Below are 24,635 nucleotides of genomic sequence, written 5' to 3'. Positions count from 1 at the left end.
TAGACAAATGACAAAAAGAAAATAAATATTATGTTAAGAGGAGCGATGCATCGGCGGTGGAGTTGTGGTGGTCAGTCCAAGTGAGAACTTTGGCCGTGTGACGATGGGCAGTGTCAGCAGTTTATTAATTAGAGTAATTATTAACACCAAACCATGAAAAACAGGGTTTCTGTCAAGTAGTTGCACCGAATTGTCAACATTTTACATGAATAAATGAAGACTTGCATCTATTGTACGCCTCTTTGGTGCCCATACAGCTACCGTACAAATGTTGAAAACACTTCATCAAAAGTTCCTGTTGTAAAAAAGTGAAAAACACGTAAGCAAACAGTCCTTTAATCATTTGACAGCACTGCTTTCATCAAACCAGCCATTTGCCTTTCAGTTCACAAAATCGAGATTGTACAAATGACGGCAGCTTCACTTCTCCGAGCGGACACACAGCGTGTGGGTGCGGATGTAGATTTACGCCTCAGCATACATAACATGCACACAATCACCTTTCACATGTACAAGCTGTAAGCACACGGAGGGAAAGGAAATCAACTCATTTCATCACAGTTCAAGATGAAAAATCAGAGCATGTTATTTGAAATGAAGACAATGTAAAATTTTCTAGGAACAAACTGAAGCACTCAACGAACGTAAATTTAAAAAACCTGCTGTTTGACTAGTAAACAAACTACTGAAATAAAGTGAACATTAGATATCACAATGTTTATCTAAGCAGTATCAGCAGGGATTTCTTGCTAGAAATATCTTGACTGAGGTGTTTAACATCTGCTGTTTGCCGGGAAATTGGGGAAACTCCACTATTCAGCCCTCGAGGGAGTCACTGTAACACTTCGGAAAGCTCTACATGGGAGGGGGGTTTTGGCTGAAACTGATGAAATGCTCTTTTGATTCAGTGGAAATCACAGTTGTGAGACACACTTGACCACAATCTGATTTAAGTCTTTTTTAAGGAGAGATTTGTGAATTTGGCAACAATGGTCTTTTTTTTTTTTTTACAATTACGTATGAGAAAAAACTTCATTTTTCACCAAATGAAAGCTTTTTAAACAGGTTGAAATTCTTGCTTTTTGGACTGCCATTGATTTACTGCTGCAATAAACTTAAATAAATCCACTTGACAGGTCTAGGGTGTAGAGATGACAAAATAACATTTTTCTTTCCCAATTCCCATTCTGATATCTGAACCTGCAAATCGGCCGATAAAGAGTACCGATCCGATACAAAAAAATAAAAAAATAAAAGCTGTGAACTGCTGACCTGTATGGATGTGGAATGATTGCTGTCATTGCTGTGCGTCATGGCTCAGGTTAAACACCTTGTACATCATGAACAAAAACATTCAAAGAATGAATGCAATAGTTTTTCTTTTGTCGTTTAATTTGACATTTCACTAATGGCTAATGTTAGACTAACTACTGCAAATCAATTATTCTTTGCCACCCAAAAACCAGGAGTTGCCAGCGGCTACTCAGCACAAATTGCTGTATAAGCTACTATTTTACAGCGGCAAAGAAGAATGGATTCATGGGAAGACTGCTGTTTTATGCAGGTGTAAAACTGCTTTAAACTCTATTAATAAATCACTTGGTATCGGAACAATGCATAGACTGTGTGCCCGCCGATATCTTCTCCATCATTTTGGGCACGATCTGTGGCATATCTGAAAATGGTACTGATATCGGAACAACTCAAGTCCTGCAGAGAGTCGCACTTTGTCTTATTCCAGTTTTAAGACTTAAAAAAGAGATCTTACTTTGCCATTACAGACACACAAATTATATGTATTTACAGTTATCTAAACTGTATTGGTGTCAACCAACCTAAAGTTACATCAGAAACGTAATCTCTGGCCTGCAGTTACGTTAAGGTGGTGAGTTCAAGTCAACAATTTCGATATTAAATGGGCTCCAAATACAGATCCCTGCTGTGTTTTAGTATTTGAAACAGGGAGGTGGGAATCTCTCTGCACCACGTTTCGATTGGATTTTTAGGGCTATGATGCCATTATAAAACAATTATCATTATACGTGGTTTATTTTTTCTCCCTCTGACCATTGGCTTTGAAAAATAACGTATTTTAATGGTCCATGTTTAAAAAGATTAATTTTCTCTTTTTTAATGTAGCAGAACATGAACATGACGCATATGTCTGCATTTGTTGCGTTTCACCATCTAATTGGTTCACCTGTAAGGAACTTTCAAAATTGACGAGAATTGGGTTTTAAATTTCAGAAAATTGTCTCCTCTGCAGTGCAACATTATCTTTGAAAAGAGAATTGCAATGCATCTAAGAACTGACTGTTCCTATTGAAACCCATTCATTTTAAAGCTAAAGAAATCGCTCAGTGACATTTTCCGATGTGACTTTAAGCTTTCAGTTTCATAACTCTGTGTGCTTCGATAATGACAGAAATCTGAAATATACATATTTTTTATGGCCCTGTTTGCTAGATTTGCCATCTGATGACAACACTGGTAGACTTCTCCCATGTTCAAACACAGCTGGCAGTGTTTTCCTACGCAGAAATATTTGGATTTGATCAATGTGAATAAATAAAAGAGGAAAACAGAAGAAAAAAGGGAAAATAGCGGCTTACAGCAAAACAACGTGCTTACATCTGTGGGCAAACTTCCTGATACAAATCAGAAATCAGAATTTAAGAAACAAAAATCACTCAGTCGCTTTCACATCCCAACACAACTGCTTCTGTTTGACAGCTCTGTCTGAGCTTATAGTGCCACCCTGCAGGACGCCCGGGCTCTGCAGTCAGAGCAAAAAAAGTTCCAAAACAACAACAAAAAAAACCTTTGAAATACATTTCAATAAATTAGGTGCAGTGCTTATGTGTTCAGATAATCCATAAGCTCCATGCCAAACACATTCATGAGTCCTGTGACTGGAGCTATGGAAACAAAAATGTCATTTTGACGCAGCTGCTGAATCAAGTAAAGACGACTGTTCACCTGGCTTGAAGGTTTTAGGAAAGCTGCGGTAGTCTAGACACAAGGATGCTGCGGGTCATGACAACCCGACACGTGTACCTTCTGTCAGTGAAATCACGCTCGCGAGAAGGACAGTTCATGTTTTCATTTGCACGACTGTGTTCTGGCAATCATTTTATTTTTTTTTGCATATCATCCAGCCCTATCTGCACATTTTTCCCACTGCTATGTTCCACTTATTTGCTGCAGGACCTTTTTGAGAGTTTTTAAGAACTCCGGACAGGAGCACAGCTTCCTCCAAGGGAAAAGACACTATCTTGGTTGTGTTTATACATGGGCCGCCATATTTAGGATCAGTTAGAGCGATCTGACTGCCTGCATCAAGAGAAAAGAGTAAACAAGGCTTTGCAACAGTTAAACACTGGGCAGCGTCTTGAGAAAGATGATGCAGGTCCGATGTTTCGAGAGATTAACCGTTGATTTGCCATACAGAGCCCGCTGAGGTTTTATGCAGTTATGACGATGCCGATGTGACTAATGTCCTCTCCTATGATGAGGGATCAATACAACGCTTGGTTGTGCACGTGTGTATTTCGGGTTTGTGCGTAATGCATAAAAATAACAACGGAGAAAAAAACATAATTTCCCCTAAGGGATCAATACAGCATGAGTCAAAGACAAAAAACATCCACCTCTTCATTGGTTTATGAGTTAGTAACGAAACTTTCCGCTCATTTTAAAATGCACGTTTGCAACTCACATCCTGAAATACATGTGCCAAAACACATTTTTTGTTTCCATTTTGTCGTTGCCGATTAAAAATAAATAATAGTGCAAGTGAAACCTGTCTACTTGCAAGAAGTTTATGTAAAATATGTGCATTTCCTATGATATGTTTAACTCAAGTCAGGTTTATTTGCATAGCCCTTAATAGCAGTATCAAAGGGCTTCACAGGCCCACTTAAGAGATGAAACAAATTGCAAATAAAGTGGAACACAGCATGGTCAAACTGTGCCAATGTCCTTGTGTCTAAACTAAATACTGCTGAAAAATAATCAGCATTGCAACGGTTTCCAGTCAGCCTTAAAAATGGCGCCAGCATAGATCTGAAAATAACTTTACACTATGAGAAAACAATAAGCAGGCCCTTTCTCTCTCAAAGGACTTTGCTGTTCTGACAAATTGTGGATTAGGTTACATTCAGGTGCTTGTTGCCTGATTTTCAACCACTTTCTAACTCCACTTGCTCCCTGCCTGTACATTTGACCATCTGTCTGCATCCTGCCCTTCACAGGCTTACTCTGTGGCTGCACTCAGATTGCATAAAATGCTCTCTTCCTTCTGACTTCATCTCAACACCAACATTTCATGAGATCAAGTCGGAGCTAATTCAAACTCAGCCTGGAGCTCATCTCTGTGTCACATGAACATCTGGCCTCCACTTCACTCATATTGGTCCCTATCGAGCTAGTCGGCGGTCTTCTTGCAGTTTTCTTTGGCTAGTCTCAGTCTGGACAGGATGTGTTTCTTAGGGAACTTTAAAGTGGTACACCCAAACTGGCTCACTCCCCCAGTGTCTCCGGGGAGTTTCTCCCGTCTCTGGACCCAGCTGCGCCAGCCGGGCTTCCAACAGTACACACTGTCATAGAACCGCGAGCCGTTTTCCCCACCCAGCACATAAATCCTGCGTTTCCACCTGGCCACACCTCCAGCAGCAATCCGTCGGGGCAGCCCGGGAAATACCACAGGGCTCGGGGCTCGGTCGCTTCCACCACCTGCACCCCCCCGCTGCTCCGCTGTGACCATCACCCCTCCCCCAGTCACCTCCCTCTCTACTCCAGACCCTCTGCCCTCTCTGAAAAACAGTACACGCCCAGTGGCGTCTAACGTCTCCAGATTGGTGTAATTTCCATCCAGGAACTTGGTGGTATCTCTCATGTATCCCCCGATGGCACAGACTCCTCCTCGCACTGCTACTCCTCCAGCGAGACAGGTGGCGCCAGAGTCCAGAGCCACACGTGTCCAGCAGTCTGTTAGGGTGTGATAAATAAGCACCCCCGAGTGGACCACAGCCCGGTTCTGTTCGAGTGTGGTTCCACCCAGAAGGTAAAGTCGTCCACGCAACGCTGCGCAGGCGAAGGCGCGCAGAGGGAGCGGTAACCGGGGCCCCGGTGCCCACTGAAGTGTATTCAGCTCCAGGGTCTCACTGGAGTCCAGCAAAGCTGAGCGGTTACTTCCACCCAAGGCATAGAGTGACTCTCCACAGCCCAGCAGGCCGAGCATGGCCCGCGGCTGGACCATGGACGGCCGCTCTATCCAGCGGTCCAACACTGCATCATATTCATGCACGGCTGCAGACACAGAACCTGTCCGCAAGATCCCACCTGCTACAAACAGCCGGTCACCTACAGCCGTACAGCCGGGACTGACCAGCGAACCCAGCGCTGCTAACTTCTCCCACTTCCCTGTCCGAGGATCAAAGCAGTCCACTGTGTAGTCTCTTGCAGCTACATTCTCATCTTCCCGAGGTGTCAGGTCCACACAGACTATCTTCTTCTCAAACATGCCCTCCCGTGGTCTCAGAGGCCCCCCAAGGCCCTCACCGGCCGCAGCAGGCCCCAGCTCCTGGCACAGTCTTCGGCTCTCTTCCTGGGACAGCAGCCCCGGCCGCAGGTGGTGGAGCAGCGCCGGCATGTGGACGTAGCGATCCAATGGTTGGTGCTCTGCCCAGCGGCGTGCCGCGTCGTAAACCTCTGCTTCGGAGTCCACCCCCAGACGGTCAGAGCTCAGGAGGCTGCCTAAGGTGCCGTGGTCGAGCAGGAGGAAGTCTTTCTGCCGGGCCACCCGGGGGAAGTGCTGGGCTACCAGCCGCAGGGAGGCACGCAGCAGCAGCTGGTCATGGTGAGAGCGAGCCAGAGAGTACATCCCCAGACAGTTATCCACGGAGAGGTGCTCAAATAAAAACCTGGAGAGATAAAGAGAAAAAAACAAGTGGAAAGATTGAGGGAAAGAGAGAACAAAGGAAATGAGACAAAATGGTTTTAAACCCAAATGACAGAAGTTGATCTGTAAACTAAAACCTGATGTGAAAGTAAACACGTAGCCAACCTGAAGTCCAATTAAAGACACTTCAAACTGTCACTCTCATACAGCAGGTTTACCTGGAGCACAGGTCCTGAAGGGGCATGACCTGAAGCCGATTGGCGGCCACAAACAGGTCCTCGGCTGTGTCGAGAGAAAGCCCCGCCTCCCCGGTGTACACAAACTGGATGACAGTCTCCATGACAGACGGCGTCACCTCCTCCAGTCGGATCTCAGTGAGGCGGGACTCGACCAGAGGGCTGGTGAACATGGCCCGAAAGTACGGGCTCACTGCTGCTAGGAGGACTCTGAGGGGAGAGAGGGATGAAACGGATCAGTTTCATACAGCTTGCAGAAGACTTTTCTACTTTTTACACTGCTTAACTTTGGTAGCTCACTATTAAACCAAAGTGTTTGATATGTTTCACTGCTTTGATATTAAGCAGCTTTTTAAAACACAGAGCTGGCCTTTTTATTTGCAACTTCACCAGAAGTTACATTATCAAAGATGGTGAAAAACTATTTAAGCAATGTCATACTCGAGGTCGCGCTGTTGTACTGTACATCATCACGGCTGTGACTCCGTTGTAAGCATTATCTGTGTGTTCCCAGTGAAGTAAGAGTCTGTTAATAGTCACTTTGGCAGCCAGTGTGATTCAGATGAGTTAGTTTGATCAGACAACACGTCTCTCAACCAATCAAATTGCTTTGTCAGAACTAACTGTTGTATAATTAACTAACATGAAATTCAGTTGGAAGAAAATAATCAATGATAACGTTGACAATTGCTTAACACTTAAATCCATTCACTTATTATCCAAAACTGCTTATCCTGTTAAGGGTTCTGGGGGGGACTGGAGCCTATTGCCAGACCATCACAGGACTGACACATAGAGACAACGATTCATGCTCATATTCACAGCTAAGAGCAATTCAGAGTCATGAATTAACCGAGCGTGCATGTCTTTGCATTGTGGGAGGAAGCCAGAGAACCCAGAGGATACCCACGCTGACACGGCGAGAACATGCAAACTCCACAGAGAACGGCCCCGGCCAGACGGCGGATTTGAACCTGGTTTAAGACTCTCTTGCTGTGACACGACAACACTAATCACTGCACCATCACACCCCCATTTTTTAAGTCATTTATCCAGTTAAAAATCCAGGACTGTACTCGACACAGGATGATGCCAGTCAAATCCAATTTGGCAGTTAAATACAACTGTTCGACGACACATTTTGTTTCCATACAAAGTTTTAAATTCTTAATGGGCTCTGCAGGACGTTCAGTGTGACAGCGGCAATCATGCCATAAGGTAAACAAGCTAATGGCGCTGACAAAGGGTCCTGAATGTTAAATAATATTTTTTGCCATTATTACATTTCAAACAAAAGCAAGAGACTGCGTCATATTAAGTTGCCCTGAGCTGTGAATTCCCCACATCTAAGCAGAGGGTCTCGCCTCCTCCGTGCTGCTGTCTGCAAGTCCGTAGCAGCTTGTACCAAAAAGTAGCTTAACAGTCAAGAGCACTCACTCTGCAGCAAAATCTGGGGACTAAAATGTCCCCAGACATCCACTGCACAGCACAGTAACTAGCAAAGAAAAAGAAACTTGAGAAAAAAGACTGCTTGACTTAAAGCAATTTCAGTCAACTGACAGTCTCCTACTGATGATACCTGATTATTCAAATTTCGGACTTTCAAGCAGAAGCCCTATAAAAATTCATCCATCAGTTCAACAACAGAAAAAGTGTTACTTGAAGCCTTGTCTGAAATGTTTTTAATTCCTGAACAGGAAGTTTTTGTCCTTATTTCAACCAACCAGCCCAGTTTAGTTTAGTTCAATGGGGTACACGTTAGAACATTTAGTGAGTAGTTTACCGATTCAGCTTCTTCGTGGGACATAGCAGTCATACCTGTGACACATGAACTTCTTTCCCTCAACAAGGAGAGTAACATCACACAGCTGCTGAGCATCCAGGAGCTGCTTCAATCCTAAAACACAGGAAGCAAAGCAGAAACAGAGAGGAGGACAGAAGAAGGGATGAGAAAAAGGTTGGGAAGACAAGTCAAACTAAATTCACACAAAGTGCTAGTTCCCAAATTCCCAACGACACCCTCTCTATCTTCATCACTTTTCAGTCCTCACCATGTGTGATGTAGTCTCCCAGCGGCGTGGTGCTGTCATCAGGAAAGTCCTCCTCCTCTGAGTCGCTGTCTGACAGAGGCTCTCCTCCTCCCCCGTCCCCATCCTGCCAGGGCTGGGGACGCCAGGTGACTGTGCCCCCCCGCACAGCGTTCATCTGAGACACAGTAAACACACAAACACACATATGTAGGCCACAGAGAAGCTTTTACACTTTAACCTCTGTGTATGGCAAGGCCTATCTGTACCAGACAGGCCTGTGGACAGAGGCCTGCAACAGATATGACCCAGATAGCAGCTATCTCTGTGAGAAATGTGACTGCTCATAATACAGCTTTATTTAACGTTAATATTGTTTGCTACAGATTTATTTATTTTATTTTTTTTTGCTGCATTATGTTTCAATTTCCATGTTAAAAGAAGAAGACTACCTACACTACGTAATAAACACAAACTGTTGTTGAAGTGAGATGTTTACCACTGAGATATCTGACATTACCTTCGCTCTTCTTCTCGTTTCCACCGTGAAGGCTGTCTGGGTCTCACTCTCAGCAGGAATTGGTGAGGCAGTTTGGGGCAGGCTAGCTGTATCCACGTACCCGGTTATTACCAGAAGCGTCGGGGGGCTTTCCTCGCTCTCATCTGGCTGTCTTGGTCCCCCGGGCTCGGCTGAAAGGCTCGTCCCGGCCTGTGGGGAAGAAGACGCGTTCAGACTACTCGCTGCTCATCCAGCCCCGTTCACAACATCATTACTGACGGACCAAAAACTAGCTTACAAAGGAGCAAATCTCCCGCTGCGCGAAAGCGTCTCGTCGGTTCACACATCAGTCCACCATTGTATTAAACAAACACGTCCAGCTCGGTGGTGGGGCGGTGATGAATAGTGTAGTTTTTAGAGGCTACAGGGCAAAAATTTCGGACTGAGTTCAGGTTCAGTCGGCCGCACTTGTCACGTCTGAACCGGATTACCGCAACGTTAAACTTCCGCTCCTCTGATTGGCTGACCTTTGGCTCGTGACGACTGTTGGGAGCTGGGTCGTTTTCTGTCACTTTAAAAAATAATAATAAAATATTTACCACTCTGTGTTTGACAAACGTATGACAATATTACGTTAAATAGGAGATGCATAGAAATAAAAAAATAAATAAAAATTATTACGTTCGTTTTATTATTTTGTTTCCGAAATGGTGATTTCCGCATTTATGTTGCATTCAAGACACATACGACCGTTTTATAGCCATCACAGTTACTCCCTGAGCAGCTGTAAAAGACAAGAAGAACGGCTAAAAATGCAAATATTATTAACATAATCACATACTCACGTTTTAAAGCCACATTGAAGAGCCTTTTGGAGACTTCGGGAGTAATATCATTATATAACGAGAAAAAACTACGAGAATAAAGTAATTTTACGAGAGAAAAAGTCGTAAATTTGTGAAAATAAAGCCGTAATTTTATTAGAATAAAGCTGCAATTTTACGAGAAAGGATTGTGTTATATATATGCCACATTGAAGAGCCTTTTGGAGACTTCGGGAGTAATATCATTATATAACGAGAAAAAACTACGAGAATAAAGTAATTTTACGAGAGAAAAAGTCGTAAATTTGTGAAAATAAAGCCGTAATTTTATTAGAATAAAGCTGTAATTTTACGAGAAAGGATTGTGTTATATATATGCCACATTGAAGAGCCTTTTGGAGACTTCGGGAGTAATATCATTATATAACGAGAAAAAACTACGAGAATAAAGTAATTTTACGAGAGAAAAAGTCGTAAATTTGTGAAAATAAAGCCGTAATTTTATTAGAATAAAGCTGTAATTTTACGAGAAAGGATTGTGTTATATATATGCCACATTGAAGAGCCTTTTGGAGACTTCGGGAGTAATATCATTATATAACGAGAAAAAACTACGAGAATAAAGTAATTTTACGAGAGAAAAAGTCGTAAATTTGTGAAAATAAAGCCGTAATTTTATTAGAATAAAGCTGTAATTTTACGAGAAAGGATTGTGTTATATATATGCCACATTGAAGAGCCTTTTGGAGACTTCGGGAGTAATATCATTATATAACGAGAAAAAACTACGAGAATAAAGTAATTTTACGAGAGAAAAAGTCGTAAATTTGTGAAAATAAAGCCGTAATTTTATTAGAATAAAGCTGTAATTTTACGAGAAAGGATTGTGTTATATATATGCCACATTGAAGAGCCTTTTGGAGACTTCGGGAGTAATATCATTATATAACGAGAAAAAACTACGAGAATAAAGTAATTTTACGAGAGAAAAAGTCGTAAATTTGTGAAAATAAAGCCGTAATTTTATTAGAATAAAGCTGTAATTTTACGAGAAAGGATTGTGTTATATATATGCCACATTGAAGAGCCTTTTGGAGACTTCGGGAGTAATATCATTATATAACGAGAAAAAACTACGAGAATAAAGTAATTTTACGAGAGAAAAAGTCGTAAATTTGTGAAAATAAAGCCGTAATTTTATTAGAATAAAGCTGTAATTTTACGAGAAAGGATTGTGTTATATATATGCCACATTGAAGAGCCTTTTGGAGACTTCGGGAGTAATATCATTATATAACGAGAAAAAACTACGAGAATAAAGTAATTTTACGAGAGAAAAAGTCGTAAATTTGTGAAAATAAAGCCGTAATTTTATTAGAATAAAGCTGTAATTTTACGAGAAAGGATTGTGTTATATATATGCCACATTGAAGAGCCTTTTGGAGACTTCGGGAGTAATATCATTATATAACGAGAAAAAACTACGAGAATAAAGTAATTTTACGAGAGAAAAAGTCGTAAATTTGTGAAAATAAAGCCGTAATTTTATTAGAATAAAGCTGTAATTTTACGAGAAAGGATTGTGTTATATATATGCCACATTGAAGAGCCTTTTGGAGACTTCGGGAGTAATATCATTATATAACGAGAAAAAACTACGAGAATAAAGTAATTTTACGAGAGAAAAAGTCGTAAATTTGTGAAAATAAAGCCGTAATTTTATTAGAATAAAGCTGTAATTTTACGAGAAAGGATTGTGTTATATATATGCCACATTGAAGAGCCTTTTGGAGACTTCGGGAGTAATATCATTATATAACGAGAAAAAACTACGAGAATAAAGTAATTTTACGAGAGAAAAAGTCGTAAATTTGTGAAAATAAAGCCGTAATTTTATTAGAATAAAGCTGTAATTTTACGAGAAAGGATTGTGTTATATATATGCCACATTGAAGAGCCTTTTGGAGACTTCGGGAGTAATATCATTATATAACGAGAAAAAACTACGAGAATAAAGTAATTTTACGAGAGAAAAAGTCGTAAATTTGTGAAAATAAAGCCGTAATTTTATTAGAATAAAGCTGTAATTTTACGAGAAAGGATTGTGTTATATATATGCCACATTGAAGAGCCTTTTGGAGACTTCGGGAGTAATATCATTATATAACGAGAAAAAACTACGAGAATAAAGTAATTTTACGAGAGAAAAAGTCGTAAATTTGTGAAAATAAAGCCGTAATTTTATTAGAATAAAGCTGTAATTTTACGAGAAAGGATTGTGTTATATATATGCCACATTGAAGAGCCTTTTGGAGACTTCGGGAGTAATATCATTATATAACGAGAAAAAACTACGAGAATAAAGTAATTTTACGAGAGAAAAAGTCGTAAATTTGTGAAAATAAAGCCGTAATTTTATTAGAATAAAGCTGTAATTTTACGAGAAAGGATTGTGTTATATATATGCCACATTGAAGAGCCTTTTGGAGACTTCGGGAGTAATATCATTATATAACGAGAAAAAACTACGAGAATAAAGTAATTTTACGAGAGAAAAAGTCGTAAATTTGTGAAAATAAAGCCGTAATTTTATTAGAATAAAGCTGTAATTTTACGAGAAAGGATTGTGTTATATATATGCCACATTGAAGAGCCTTTTGGAGACTTCGGGAGTAATATCATTATATAACGAGAAAAAACTACGAGAATAAAGTAATTTTACGAGAGAAAAAGTCGTAAATTTGTGAAAATAAAGCCGTAATTTTATTAGAATAAAGCTGTAATTTTACGAGAAAGGATTGTGTTATATATATGCCACATTGAAGAGCCTTTTGGAGACTTCGGGAGTAATATCATTATATAACGAGAAAAAACTACGAGAATAAAGTAATTTTACGAGAGAAAAAGTCGTAAATTTGTGAAAATAAAGCCGTAATTTTATTAGAATAAAGCTGTAATTTTACGAGAAAGGATTGTGTTATATATATGCCACATTGAAGAGCCTTTTGGAGACTTCGGGAGTAATATCATTATATAACGAGAAAAAACTACGAGAATAAAGTAATTTTACGAGAGAAAAAGTCGTAAATTTGTGAAAATAAAGCCGTAATTTTATTAGAATAAAGCTGTAATTTTACGAGAAAGGATTGTGTTATATATATGCCACATTGAAGAGCCTTTTGGAGACTTCGGGAGTAATATCATTATATAACGAGAAAAAACTACGAGAATAAAGTAATTTTACGAGAGAAAAAGTCGTAAATTTGTGAAAATAAAGCCGTAATTTTATTAGAATAAAGCTGTAATTTTACGAGAAAGGATTGTGTTATATATATGCCACATTGAAGAGCCTTTTGGAGACTTCGGGAGTAATATCATTATATAACGAGAAAAAACTACGAGAATAAAGTAATTTTACGAGAGAAAAAGTCGTAAATTTGTGAAAATAAAGCCGTAATTTTATTAGAATAAAGCTGTAATTTTACGAGAAAGGATTGTGTTATATATATGCCACATTGAAGAGCCTTTTGGAGACTTCGGGAGTAATATCATTATATAACGAGAAAAAACTACGAGAATAAAGTAATTTTACGAGAGAAAAAGTCGTAAATTTGTGAAAATAAAGCCGTAATTTTATTAGAATAAAGCTGTAATTTTACGAGAAAGGATTGTGTTATATATATGCCACATTGAAGAGCCTTTTGGAGACTTCGGGAGTAATATCATTATATAACGAGAAAAAACTACGAGAATAAAGTAATTTTACGAGAGAAAAAGTCGTAAATTTGTGAAAATAAAGCCGTAATTTTATTAGAATAAAGCTGTAATTTTACGAGAAAGGATTGTGTTATATATATGCCACATTGAAGAGCCTTTTGGAGACTTCGGGAGTAATATCATTATATAACGAGAAAAAACTACGAGAATAAAGTAATTTTACGAGAGAAAAAGTCGTAAATTTGTGAAAATAAAGCCGTAATTTTATTAGAATAAAGCTGTAATTTTACGAGAAAGGATTGTGTTATATATATGCCACATTGAAGAGCCTTTTGGAGACTTCGGGAGTAATATCATTATATAACGAGAAAAAACTACGAGAATAAAGTAATTTTACGAGAGAAAAAGTCGTAAATTTGTGAAAATAAAGCCGTAATTTTATTAGAATAAAGCTGTAATTTTACGAGAAAGGATTGTGTTATATATATGCCACATTGAAGAGCCTTTTGGAGACTTCGGGAGTAATATCATTATATAACGAGAAAAAACTACGAGAATAAAGTAATTTTACGAGAGAAAAAGTCGTAAATTTGTGAAAATAAAGCCGTAATTTTATTAGAATAAAGCTGTAATTTTACGAGAAAGGATTGTGTTATATATATGCCACATTGAAGAGCCTTTTGGAGACTTCGGGAGTAATATCATTATATAACGAGAAAAAACTACGAGAATAAAGTAATTTTACGAGAGAAAAAGTCGTAAATTTGTGAAAATAAAGCCGTAATTTTATTAGAATAAAGCTGTAATTTTACGAGAAAGGATTGTGTTATATATATGCCACATTGAAGAGCCTTTTGGAGACTTCGGGAGTAATATCATTATATAACGAGAAAAAACTACGAGAATAAAGTAATTTTACGAGAGAAAAAGTCGTAAATTTGTGAAAATAAAGCCGTAATTTTATTAGAATAAAGCTGTAATTTTACGAGAAAGGATTGTGTTATATATATGCCACATTGAAGAGCCTTTTGGAGACTTCGGGAGTAATATCATTATATAACGAGAAAAAACTACGAGAATAAAGTAATTTTACGAGAGAAAAAGTCGTAAATTTGTGAAAATAAAGCCGTAATTTTATTAGAATAAAGCTGTAATTTTACGAGAAAGGATTGTGTTATATATATGCCACATTGAAGAGCCTTCCCGCAGCGTTTCTCACACGGAGTCCGGAGCAGATTGTACGAGCATGTCCGCGACGGCTACAGCGACAAACCCGAGCTGGACATGAGAGCAGTGTGCGAGGAGACCGACAAAGTCATAGCAAATGTGGAGAACAGAAAGGGTGACCTGCGAGGGGACGATGTCAGGAAAATCGTAAGTGTCTCCCGAGCTGCTAAGTCTGTGACAATAAACACATTTTATGGGGTTGACAGCGGGCTGTGTGGCTACTTATGAGCTAAAACAATTTGACTCAGGCTGACTGGAGTAATCAATACACTCATAAATGGATTACTGAAGGGCCCAGCCTCCCGAGTCCCAAAGGGACCCCTGTCTTTCACATGCAATATGTCACCGAAATGATCCTGTATTGACCATAAAGACACCCATAAAAACTATCACATAGAGACAAGACTAAAAAGAGAAGCAAAACAGCTGCAAAGAGACACAAGGAGACTCACTACAAATGTGAGAAAGGACAAAACAACTGCAAAGAGAAACAAAATGACTGCAAAGAGATTCAAAATGACTACAAACTATTACAAATGACCACAAAGAGCAACTAGAAAGAGACTCTGGATGACTACAGAGACATAATGTAACTATAAGAGACTCAAGATGACTACAAATAGACTTAAAGCAACTAAAAAGAGACAACAAATTATTATAATAGACAAAAAGCAACTGCAGAGACTCAAAATGACTACAAAGAGACATGAGCAACTAAAAAAGACTCAGAATTATTATTAAGAGACTCTAAAACACCCAGGATGACTACAAAGAGATGCTAAGCAACTGCAAAGACTAAAAAGCTACAAAGACACATAAAGCAACTTAAGAGACATTAAATGACATGAGACACAAGTCAACTACAAAGAAACCAGAAATGATTACAAGGAGACAAAAAGCTATTACGAAGAGACTCAAAACCACTACAAAGAGATGCAAAACAACTACAAAGAGACCAAATGCAACTATAGAGAGATTCATGATGACTACAGAGGGATGTGAAGCAACTACAAAGAGATGCAGAGCTACAGAGACACTAAAAAAGCAAACACAAGAAACACAAAGAAACTACAAAGAAACTCAAGACGATTGCAAGGACAAACAAATGACTACAATGAGATGCAAAGCAACTAGAAAGAGACTAGAGACGATTATAAAGTGACAAAAAGCAACTAAAAAGAGACTCAAACGACAACAGAGAAACTATAAAGAAACTCAAGTCGATTACAGAGACTCAAAATGACTACAATGAGACAGAAAGCAACTAAAACAGACTAGAAAAGATTAAAGCAAAGAAACTAAAGAGACTCCGAATGACTACAAAGAGACAGAAAGCAATTAAAAAGAGACACAAAATGATTTAAAAGAGACACAAAGCAACTACAAAGAGACACAAAGGATGTCTACAAAGAGACGAAGGATGTCTACAAAGAGATGCAAAGCAACCACAAAGACTCCAAACGATTAGAAAGAGACACAAAGTAACTAAAAAGAAACTCAAATTGACTATAAAAAGGCAGAACAACCACAGACAGAGGAAAACTACAAAGAGACACAAAAGCAGAGAGATGGCTACAAAGAGGCGGAAAACAACAACAAAAAGAGGCTAGACACGCATGAAAATGTGTCCGGCTCCTATGGTGGGCTCTTTTGCATTGTCTATGCCCAGGGGCCCGGTGTTTCAATAATCCACCAAAGAATACACCGACAAACTGCATATATTCATAGTAAACTGGAAACATGTATAAGAAGATGCATAATACACACAGATAAACAAAGACAGCAGCTAAAGCAGGATCAGCATGCATGAACAAATAGCCATTATAAGCATTAAAGCATATCCACATGTGGGAAAATGTCATTTAAAGGAAACATGGAAAGCCCACTGTTGAGTTTTAATTGATCGTGCGTGTGTGTGTGTGTGTGTGTGTGTGTGTGTGTTGGCATTGTAGGTGTGTGTGTGGCAGGAGCTGCAGGCAGTGAGGACAGAAATCTCTGGGCTGCAGGAGCAGAAGAGACACATCGGGGAAACAGTCAAAGCACTCGTGGTCAGTCAAAGTTTTTACATCACTGGCACCGTCAGCACTTCTGAGATATGTTGTGTGTGTTGATTCTGTTTTTTCACTTTAAGATCACTTAATTCGATTTTTCATGTGGTCATAAAATGTAAAAGTATAAAAGTGCATTGATAATTGCAAGATACAGGTGCACCTCAAAAACAGAGTAATGTGAAAAAATTCAACATTTTCCATCAGTTATTTCAGAAAGTGAGGATGTTATGTATTCTAGATTCATTACTAAAAACTAAAATATTTCAAGCATTTTTCTATTTTAATTTTGATAATAATGACCTACAGTTAGAAACGTGAAAAATGTAAAAAAAAAAAAAAAAGAGAGAAAAAAAAGCAAACACATTTCATACAGACGTATTGATGCAGTGATTTGTAGTAAAGGAGCCCCAACCAAGTATTGAGTATATATATGAACATACTTTTTAGAAGTTGGACATTTCTGTATCATTTTTTTGAATGATCTTAGAAAAAAATCTAATAATTTGAGATTCTGGATTTTTGATTTTCATGAGTTGTGAGGTGTAATCATCAAAATTAAAACAAAAATGAAACATTTCAATTTACGTGTAATGAATATAGAATATATGAAAGTTTACCTTTTTGAATTAAATTACAGAAAAAAAAACATTTTCACAATATTCAAATTTTCAGATATGCACCTGTTAATCATCTTTTCCTCGCAGAACAAGAACGACAAGAAAGCCCTTGGCAATGTAAGTTTGGCACTTTAAATTGTAAACTTTTTAAATACTTTTGAATCAGTCGGTCTTCGCGCTGTTACTCTGCTGTCAGCTCTGAGTCCGTGTTGTTTGTCGCACAGCTGCCTGAGTACACCCAGGCTCTGCAGAGGGGCCGAGAGATCCGCATCAGACTGAATCAGCTCTACCCCAAAGAGGCTGAGCTGGATGAGGAACACTACGGACGAGCGCTCAGATTGCCCAACACCACACACCCCGATGTGGTGAGGACACACACGCACACACACATGCACGCACGCGGAGTAACGTAAGTGTAGTTTGAATTTTCCAAAAGTACGTCTTTCCTTTTGCAGCCTCTTGGAGATGAGAGCCAGGCGAGAGTGGTGGAGGTGGTCGGACAGAAACCAGGTGACTGATCTAAAGTGTCACATCTATAATTATCTAAAGTGCTTCACCCTTGTGTGTTTTTAAAAATGCAAATCTCATAATCTCCTCTCTCTGCTGTAGAGTTTGACTTTAAACCCAAAGGCCATGTGGAGCTGGGGGAGGCGTTGGGCCTGATCAGGCAGAGGTGAGCTTGACTCTAATTTTTGGTTTTTCCTGTCCCACTCGATATTCCACTTGCTGTGTTTTTTGTGAATGTTTCTTTTGAAGCTTTTGTTCACATGATTGATAGAAAACTAAAAAAAAGAGAGAATGCTTGTTTTTTCTTTTTAGCCAGCCTACAGGTTATAAGCAAAGATTCCCAAAAAATAAGGAGCAAAATGTCATTTTGTATGATTAATACCCTAGTATTTTAATCATTTAACTAACATTAAGCTCTTTGATATGAATGGGTATCATTACATTGTGTTCCTCTTTCCTCTCCTGCAGACATCTAGCTCATGTCTCCGGCCACAGGTCGTACTATCTGAGGGGTGCAGGGGCCAGACTTCAGACTGCACTCCAAAACTTTGCCCTCGACACACTGCAGCGGCGGGTGAGCATGCGTTTTGAAATATTTATATTTATAATTAGATATAAAGTTTGCAATGAAATGTGCGTTATCATTTTGTTAAAGAAGTATTTCGCCGAATAAACAGGGACCTCACATAAGATAAGGCCGTCTCTGCAGCAGAAAGGCACAAATACTTTTAAACTGGTGTTGCAGGACCAAAGAAAACAGAAAAAGTATACAATTACCAGCTGCACTCTTCGCTGCTGGGTGACGTAATGTGCACCCGGCCCTGGATCTCGTATTACAATTAAAGGGTAAATTAAAACATGTTTCTGAAAACATTCAGGGTGAGAAATATGCAACAGAATCTTGGTTCATATTTCATCAGAGCTGCTTAGTTTTATCGTTTTATCTGGGTTTTATTTTACACTTCCTGTTTGCCAACTCTTGCCATTACAGCGAAACAGGGCAATAAAATATGTTTCTGAAAACAATTTAGGCAAAAAAGAGACAGTCAAGTAACGTTTTACTGTTTGACGGGATTTTGGTCCGACTTTGAGAGAGCGAGAAGGGCGCGTGATCAGCTCGATACTCTTCGAAGCATACACATAGTAGCCACATTGTTTTAATACAAAGCTGGTTGAAATCAGTATCCCTCTAACATTTAGTCAAACTTGAGTTTTTCTTCTGACCTCTGCAGGGCTTCATTCCCATGGTTGTACCTGACATGCTGCGGGGGGCAGTGTTTGTGAGTAACAGAGCCTTGTGCCATCTGTTTCTAACATACCTGGTATTAATCGGTGTTGTCATAATCACACAGTTCGACTCAATGGAAGATACTAAACGTAATAGTTAAAAACAAGATTTAAATGCACAAAATTTTAAATATCCAATAAAATATTTTGCAACAAAACACTCAAGACAGCAGAGCTGTCTCACTGACCTCTCCCTCTTCTTTTCATCCTTCTGTTTCGTCCACCTCCAGGAGGGTTGTGGGATGCTGCCCAACGCTCATAGCTCTCAGGTCTATTCACTGGACCAGGACCGCTTCCCAGACCTCAACCTGGCTGGGACTGGAGAGGTCGGAGTGGCAGGTGAGACTTCATTCTTCACTGTTGAAAATACAGTGTGTTTGTATTAATGCACAATGAGGTTTAACTGCAGTCGAGCAATCAATTATCAGTAACGTTGTCACCTCATCTGGATTTCATACAAAATTTCAAAGCCCAACACACTATCAGTACACCAACACACACATACACACACAGGCATTTTGATTTTTTCGCTCTCTGAGGGCACGGTCACACATGAGCGAGTGCAGATGAGTGACCATTCGTGGCCGAGGCGATATTTGTACTTAATGTCGTCAACGTTGAGTGTGACACACACGGAAAGCTAACTAACAAATGCAATTAAATATGATGTTAATAGGATACTTTCTATTTTCTTATGTGCCGTGCCTGTCTCCCAATTCACTGCCAGCCAGTTTGTATTTTTCATGGCAAATATCATAAAATCTCATCTGGTTAGACACCACAATAATCAATGACTCCCTTCATACATACTTCTTCACTATTGATTAAGGCTGCGAACCTCGCAGGTCAGAGTTCACCGAAGTCGAACTCCACCTGAATCGAAGCAGCCTAATTTGTGGGGCATGCATAACCATGCCCTAAATCTGCACAAACTGAGCTGCATTGTGTGTGTCACCACATGTTTGAATGTGTGTCTGTCCTCTTCAGGCTATTTCAAGGATCATGCAGTAAACTGGAAAGACATGCCTGTCAGGTGAGAAGCTGCCCTCATCCCGAGTTTGCTGCAGATTGTGTTATATTTGGAGTAATTCTTGCTGACATGATCTGTCATCTGCTGCAGAACGGTGTGCAGCAGCACCTGCTACAGAGCAGAGACGGACACAGGCAGAGAGTCATGGGGACTCTACAGAGTGCACCACTTCAACAAGGTTACAACAAGTCCACTGTCTCACAATACCACGTCCTATTAGCAATCAATTCCATAATTAATTGCAATATGTGCACTGCTGATTTTTTGTTGGCTGATAACAAGCGAATGCAAATTATTTTTAATCATATAAACAAGAACCCACACTATAATTATGCTAATTTTTCAAATTAACTGTGCGTGTGTGTCCAGGTAGAGATGTTTGGTGTGACAGCAGATGAGACAGGAGAAGAGAGCTCTCAGCTGTTAGAGGACTTTGTCTCTTTGCAGAAAGAGATCTTCTCTGCACTGGAACTTCACTACAGGTTAGTACACACACACACACACACACACACACACAGACACAATCTGAGTGACCCTGTTTTTTCATAAATCCATTAAATTTTACAGGATATTTCAAATTTTTAAATCCAAGCTATGTTTGTGTATTTTTACTCAGAGTACTGGACATGCCGACACAGGAACTGGGTCCTCCAGCATACAGGAAGTTTGACATCGAAGCATGGATGCCTGGGAGGGGCAGCTATGGAGAGGTCAGTCCCATTATATCTGTCACCTGTATACCTAATTTTGGCATTACAGGTAAACTCTGCAGGAGGAAATGACCGGATGTCAACTAAGACCTCTTATGATTATTACTTGTCTTTTTAAATACATGCTGCAGGGTGTGCGTGGACAGACACACAGACATGTCTTCAGTTTGACATCATTAGTAACTCCTTTCCCATGATAGTCAAAACCCATACGTAAATTATTCCTCTAAACCTTTCATTTTAAACTCTGTGAACATTGAAAGCAGAAAAGCGGACCAAAAAATCTGTGAAGCTTATTTTAACAACCTCAATATTTTGAAGCTAAACATTTGTCATCCATGGTTGAAAAGTGCATTTTAATCCCTATATTTCATTCATTATCTCCTACATTAATAATTGCGAGCAGAATCTGTATTGTGCACGCATGACCAGAGTGTGTCAGAGTAAAGTGTTGCAATAAGAAGGTAAATGTTGAACATTTGGACTGTACAAAGCTACAAAATGCTAAAGAAGATGACACATTTTTTCCATTTTAACTAGGCCTGAGTATTGTTTACACCCACACTGAGCTCCACAGAGTCCGTTAGCTCTACTGCTGCTGAGCGTGATGCAGTTCTTCTCTATTTCACTGTACTGTATACAAATATATGTCAGATTTCCAGTGGGTCTAACTGCACAGACTACCAAAGCAGACGTCTCAACATCCTGTATGAGAGAGAGGACGGCAGCCTGCAGTACGCCCACACAGTAAGACTGCAGACGAGGCAGCACTCCTGTACATTCCTGTGGGTTTAGCTTCCAGCAACATACCACCTCTGTGATGTTTTTTTCTTCTCTAGGTAAATGCTACAGCATGTGCCATCCCCCGAACCATCATCGCTATCCTGGAGACTCACCAGACGAAAGTAAGAAGCCGACAAAAGGGCACACTTCACACAAATTCCTGGAGTTCTTAATGCATTAAAAAGTTGTCCTACAAGATGTCGAAATTACTTTTAAGGTCCAATAAGTAGGATATTGGGGTATCTATTGAAAATAATTGCTTTTTGTTTCCTTGGAATGAGCCATTTATTTCTACAGACAGAGCGGGACCTTTTCCATACAGTGCGGCAGTTATTTTACAGGAACCCAGGAGGGTCAAACCAAACACTGGCTTTAGATGAGACAGTTCACATTTTTGCTTAGTCACCATAGTTCTGTTACACACAAAATATGCAGCTTCACAACTAAATGTCACTAAATCATACACACAGGATATTTTAATTGCCCTGGGCAACAATGAAATGCCTTAAAAAGATTAGAAAGTGCAACAAATGATGGTCAGGTTGTTATATGGTATCCCTACAATATCTGACAGCTGAAAATCTTGCTCTGTACAGGGCAAACGTAAAATCAAAATCCCATGTCAGACTTGTTATGTATATATCCAGCAGATGAAAAAAAACACTACAAAAGCATCAAAAGTATGTCAGCAATTAAAATACAGACGAAAAATTCTTACTTTTGCAGACAAATTTTTTCTGAACATTTTTAAAAAACCTGATTTTAAAAAAAAAAGGACGTGTAGTTTCCTCCTTTTTTGTCTGTCTTCTACATCTCCCACTGCATGAAATGGTTTTTTGCATCCACTTGTGTTGAAGTGGCTCCCTCTTGTGACCGTTTACAGTCAAAACATTTTTGTGCAAACTATCATGCAATTAATTAGAAATCCTGAAATACTGATATTGAAATAATACTGCAGTTACCTCTTTATTGCTTGACAGTTTTTCCATTTTCCTGAGGTTGATACATTGTGCCAATATATTGCAGGTTTTATTTGCTCGATTAAACAATTTTAAGTGACCTTGGTCTTTCTAATATTTAAATCTGCATAATAATGTCTCACTTGCTTCCACATTTCTTTACCTGTATGAGACAATATATCTCTTTACATAAACATGGGTTTTTAATTTATTTATAATGCAGTAAATGCACAAAGTAAAACTATATGCATATTACTATGTGAATTGTCTTTTTTGATTTATTTTTATTTATTCATTTTATTTTTAGGACCTTAATGCATTTCCAAAGAGCAACTGGATGTTAGATACTATAATGTCTCTGCATTTTCTCACAAATTTGCTACAGCCCAGATAGTCTAAACCTAGTAAATTTAAAAGATTTTTTATTTATTTTATTTTTATAGTTTACTTAACAGCAGTGTTGATAATGATGCACTTTTTTTTTAAATTTCTTTTCCTCCTCTGTCCTTTCTCTCTATCTCCTCAGGAGGGAACAGTTCGTGTCCCCCGAGCTCTGCAGCCCTATTTGGGCCTGGAAGTTATCAAGAAGCCAAAGTACACTCCAGTGAAATACATCGGACCCAACCAGCACAGTCGGCCACCCAGGCCTGCTCCCAAAACTAGATGACATAAATAAAAGCACAGTTGCATGCAAACTACTGAGGTGGAAGCTGCAGCCTTACCTCGCACTTAACTGTCACTATAAAGACATTTGTCTTATGTTGTCAAATGCTATGAAATTTTGAATGCTCGCCCAAATAATGGTTGTCCAACCCATGAGGAGGACCATAATGACCAATAAAGATGTTTTATTTCTGTGCCATGTTTCGGCTCCTCGTTGGGTTCTTCAGACACCTGGTACTGTTACACATTTACTGAATGATCGGGGTCGACAGATTATCGGCCTGGATGATTATGGGGGCTGCTATTTGGGATCTTTTTATTAAAATAAAACACAGACACAGACAAGTGTTAAGTGTTTTCAAGGCTTGTGTGTTTTTTTAATCTGTTCTTAAAACTTGTTTTCATTGTATTGTGTTATTCTTTTCACTGTGAGCTGCTTGGCCCTTCAGTTTCCTTTGGGATTAATAAAATTAATCAAATCTGATGATTGTCAATAAAATAATGAAAAAGTGCGTGTATTACACACCAACACCAGGGAAGGCAGTCTGCAATTTATGCAAATAAAGTGTCAGTTTGGGAGGAACTTTAATTTTTTTTATTCATTCCTTTTTTATGTAATTTTCACAGAACTTTATTTAAAAAAATATGTTGCAGGGCACTTGCTGTATATGGTTTTAAAGTTCCAGTTTTGATTAAACATTTGTTAAAGGCATTTAAACAAAGTTTTGGGTTGGAGTTTGTTATATTACAAATTCTAAATTTAGACTGGAATATTTTCATTTTTATTGTACATGCATATTTGTTTAAAATATCTGTTATCAGTCCCATTAAGTATTAATAATTGTTATCAGCCCTGAAAAGCCATTATCGGTTGACCCCTACTGAATGACACAAATGAAGCACAGAGAGTCCCACAGGTGGCACACAGGCCTGTTAATGTGTGTTAAATTACCAGCTGTTATAAAGTATTAATAATTAATTTAACAGAAGTAATTAACCAGCAACTAGGGGAGATGATGATGTTTGCACGAACCTTGCAAATAAAATGAAAACGGTTATATTAATATTCTCACTATGCATATTTAGCAAAATTTTCATGCAGTGAAATTAGACGTTTAATGTGTCTATTTTTTTTTCTTTTGGAGCTTCTTTTGCACCCTGGAGCCCTCTGCTTTGATTACAGAGATGCACAGATTAACCGCTGTGGAGCATTTTGTCATCATACTGTAAGTACAGGACGACCAACTGACATCTCTGGCACCTTAACAGGGTTTGGGCTCTGATCTGGTCACAAGTCACCTGATCCATCACACACACACACACACACACACAGACACACACACACAGCTCCGCGGCTCCACCTCGCTCGGCGGGTGTGTGAAGAAGAACCAGCCCGTTATTTATTTTCAAGGTTATCTCCTGCAGGAGCCTCACTTTTCGGATCCTATGGGAATTTTGATAACCGCAGTTTTTCTCTGGGCTGCCGTCGGAGGTAAGCATGCATCACATCCATTTAACTGTGTGTGTGTATGTGTGTGTATTGGGCGCATAAAATGAAGGTTTAAAAAAAAATACGAGTGTGTATCTCAGCAGGCT

At 39.1% G+C, this 24,635-nt stretch overlaps 2 protein-coding genes across 3 annotated transcripts; one reads left to right on the top strand and one right to left on the bottom strand.

The window, feature by feature from the left end:
- Positions 1-320: 320 nt before the first annotated feature.
- On the bottom strand, positions 321-9,133 carry si:dkey-260j18.2 (uncharacterized protein LOC325231 homolog). Of its 2 annotated transcripts, XM_042486336.1 has the most exons (6): positions 8,963-9,133; positions 8,686-8,874; positions 8,190-8,343; positions 7,957-8,035; positions 6,121-6,348; positions 321-5,924 (listed from the first exon to the last, which is right to left on the bottom strand). In XM_042486336.1, exons 3-6 carry the CDS (start codon positions 8,341-8,343, stop codon positions 4,427-4,429), a joined length of 1,959 nt encoding a protein of 652 aa, XP_042342270.1. In that variant the 5' UTR covers positions 8,686-8,874; positions 8,963-9,133; the 3' UTR covers positions 321-4,426. The 2 variants fall into 2 exon arrangements, with proteins under 2 accessions (XP_042342270.1, XP_042342269.1); XM_042486335.1 differs by lacking the exons at positions 8,686-8,874; positions 8,963-9,133 and having other exon boundaries at positions 8,190-8,373.
- Positions 8,469-23,391, top strand: sars2 (seryl-tRNA synthetase 2, mitochondrial). Its single transcript, XM_042486906.1, has 17 exons — positions 8,469-8,492; positions 14,415-14,579; positions 16,385-16,480; positions 17,188-17,217; positions 17,325-17,465; positions 17,556-17,610; positions 17,710-17,773; positions 18,076-18,181; positions 18,840-18,887; positions 19,125-19,233; positions 19,882-19,927; positions 20,015-20,102; positions 20,294-20,406; positions 20,541-20,634; positions 21,289-21,381; positions 21,474-21,539; positions 22,903-23,391. The coding sequence occupies exons 1-17, from the start codon at positions 8,469-8,471 to the stop codon at positions 23,041-23,043; spliced, it is 1,479 nt and encodes a 492-aa protein (XP_042342840.1). The 3' UTR covers positions 23,044-23,391.
- Positions 23,392-24,635: the final 1,244 nt, after the last annotated feature.

Source organism: Plectropomus leopardus, chromosome 5, assembly GCF_008729295.1.
Source record: "Plectropomus leopardus isolate mb chromosome 5, YSFRI_Pleo_2.0, whole genome shotgun sequence".
In the NCBI taxonomy this organism is placed as follows: Eukaryota; Metazoa; Chordata; class Actinopteri; order Perciformes; family Serranidae; genus Plectropomus; species Plectropomus leopardus.
The sequence above is the reverse complement of the archived record's forward strand: the minus strand, read 5'-3'. Positions and strand labels throughout refer to the sequence as shown.